The following is a 1,819-nucleotide window of genomic DNA, read 5'->3' as shown; positions in this document are numbered from 1 at the left end:
TAGTACTGCAGCCAGGAAGTGTCCTGCTTTGTAGTCCTAAAACCAGGAAGTGTCCTGCTTTGTAGTCCTAAAACCAGGAAGTGTCCTGTTTTGTAGTCCTAAAACCAGGAGGTGTCCTGCTGTGTAGTCCTAAAACCAGAATGTGTCCTGCTTTGTAGTCCTAAAACCAGGAAGTGTCCTGTTTTGTAGTCCTAAAACCAGGAAGTGTCCTTCTTTGGAGTCCTACAGCCAGGAAGTGTCCTGTTTTGTAGTCCTAAAATCAGGAAGTGTCTTTCTTTGGAGTCCTAAAACCAGGAAGTGTCCCGTTTTGTAGTCCTAAAATCAGGAAGTGTCCTTCTTTGTAGTCCTAAAATCAGGAAGTGTCCTTTGGAGTCCTAAAACCAGGAACTGTCCTGCTTTGTAGTACTACAGCCAAGAACTGTCCTGCTATTTAGTGCTACATCCAGGAAGTGTCCCAGTTTGTAGTCCTACAAAAGGAAGTGTCCCAGTTTGTAGTTTTAGACTCAGCTCACCCTGTTCCTACAGCCAGCCACCGGGTTGGGTTTAGCAGCCATCTCCTGTTGGACCCACAGAACATCCCATCAGATCCACCAACAGCAGAACCATCAGGATTTAAAGTAAATGTAGTTTGAGATGAAGAAAAGTCCAAACAGAGAAGCAGCTGGAATCACATCCAGTTTATCAGCATGTTTCTGATGTGTTGGAGATGGAACCATGAGCCAGACCCACTGAGGTGAACAGGTGGCTGGTTATCAGAGGGTGACATGAAGGTGACTGCTGGATGGAGGGTGGGGAGGGCCTTCCAGCTGCAGCTCCTCTGAGGAAGAACGTTCTTTAGACGTTCCTGATCTCCACCGTCCTCCTCCCTCCAGCGGTCCCACAATGGACCCTTTGTGTTCTGCAGAGACGTCACGGGTCAGGCGGAACCAGAGCCACTCGGCCCGCAGGAACAGGGTGAGTGTTTACCTCCATGATGTCACAGATTTATGTTGTTTATTCCGTTTGTTTACAGAAACAGGAAACACCTGTTGAGTGTACTACTATGATACTACTATAGTACTTTTCAATCATAACCCTGCATTGGTTATAGTACTTCAGCAAAAGCTGCTTTCTTGCATTGGAGTACTGCTGTAATACCTGTAATACAGTGACAGTCTTGGTACTATAGCAATACCTGTAATATTCTGTCAGTCATAGTACCGCAAAAATACCTGTTATATTCAAAAAGTACTGTTTCAATCATCAGAGTAGCTGTAGTACTGGATCAGTCACAATACTGCAGTAAAACTTCTTAAGTTTTATCTATAGTACTGCACCAGTACCTTTAATACTTCATATTGAATCATAGTACTGCAGTCCTACCTGTAGTACCTCAGGCTCTTTGTTACGTAGTGACTAACGAGGTCTAGACAGGTGGAGACACATGTCTCTACCGCATCCACAGTCCCTTATCACTGAACCTGAAAGCAGCCAATCAGAGCTCAGCACCTGCAGACCAGGGAGACACACCTGACTGAGACATGCATGTAGAATCCTGAACCCTGCAGAACCGGCCCTGAACTCCAGCAGACTCACGCTGAGCGCTGCCTTTGTTTATGTTTGACAGGTGAAGGACGACTGGAGACGGTGTCTGCTGGGGACAGGACCCAGAGCTGCACAGGACGGCCGGAGGGCAGCGGCAGGACATCATGCTGTGAGACCTTTGTCCTGCCTCACACGGACAAAGGTGTGTTTGTGGACAAACAGCAACTGAAGCTGGAAATGTCAATCTCACATGTTCACAGGTAAGATGAAGGTGTGACAGCAGGAATGTTCTCAG

General features: G+C 46.8%; 1 protein-coding gene across 4 annotated transcripts in view; it reads left to right on the top strand.

The window, feature by feature from the left end:
* The first annotated feature begins 808 nt into the window (after positions 1–808).
* The window catches only part of LOC107105173 (TSC22 domain family protein 4-like), a 4,907-nt gene continuing 3,896 nt past the window's right edge, over positions 809–1,819 (top strand). For 3 of the 4 annotated variants that reach the window (XR_001482332.1, XR_001482333.1, XM_015405288.1), the window contains exons 1-2: positions 809–954; positions 1,607–1,726. Coding sequence is in view for 1 of the 4 variants with exons in the window: in XM_015405288.1 (XP_015260774.1) it covers positions 883–954; positions 1,607–1,726 (192 nt within the window). In the remaining 3 variants the exon portion in view is untranslated. Of the gene's footprint in view, positions 955–1,561; positions 1,785–1,819 lie in introns of those variants that run through there. The other variant, XM_015405289.1, reaches the window with a different exon arrangement.

Source organism: Cyprinodon variegatus, unplaced genomic scaffold (genome assembly GCF_000732505.1).
Source record: "Cyprinodon variegatus isolate N-32 unplaced genomic scaffold, C_variegatus-1.0 Scaffold2114, whole genome shotgun sequence".
NCBI classification, from domain to species: domain Eukaryota; kingdom Metazoa; phylum Chordata; class Actinopteri; order Cyprinodontiformes; family Cyprinodontidae; genus Cyprinodon; species Cyprinodon variegatus.
The sequence above is the reverse complement of the archived record's forward strand: the minus strand, read 5'-3'. Positions and strand labels throughout refer to the sequence as shown.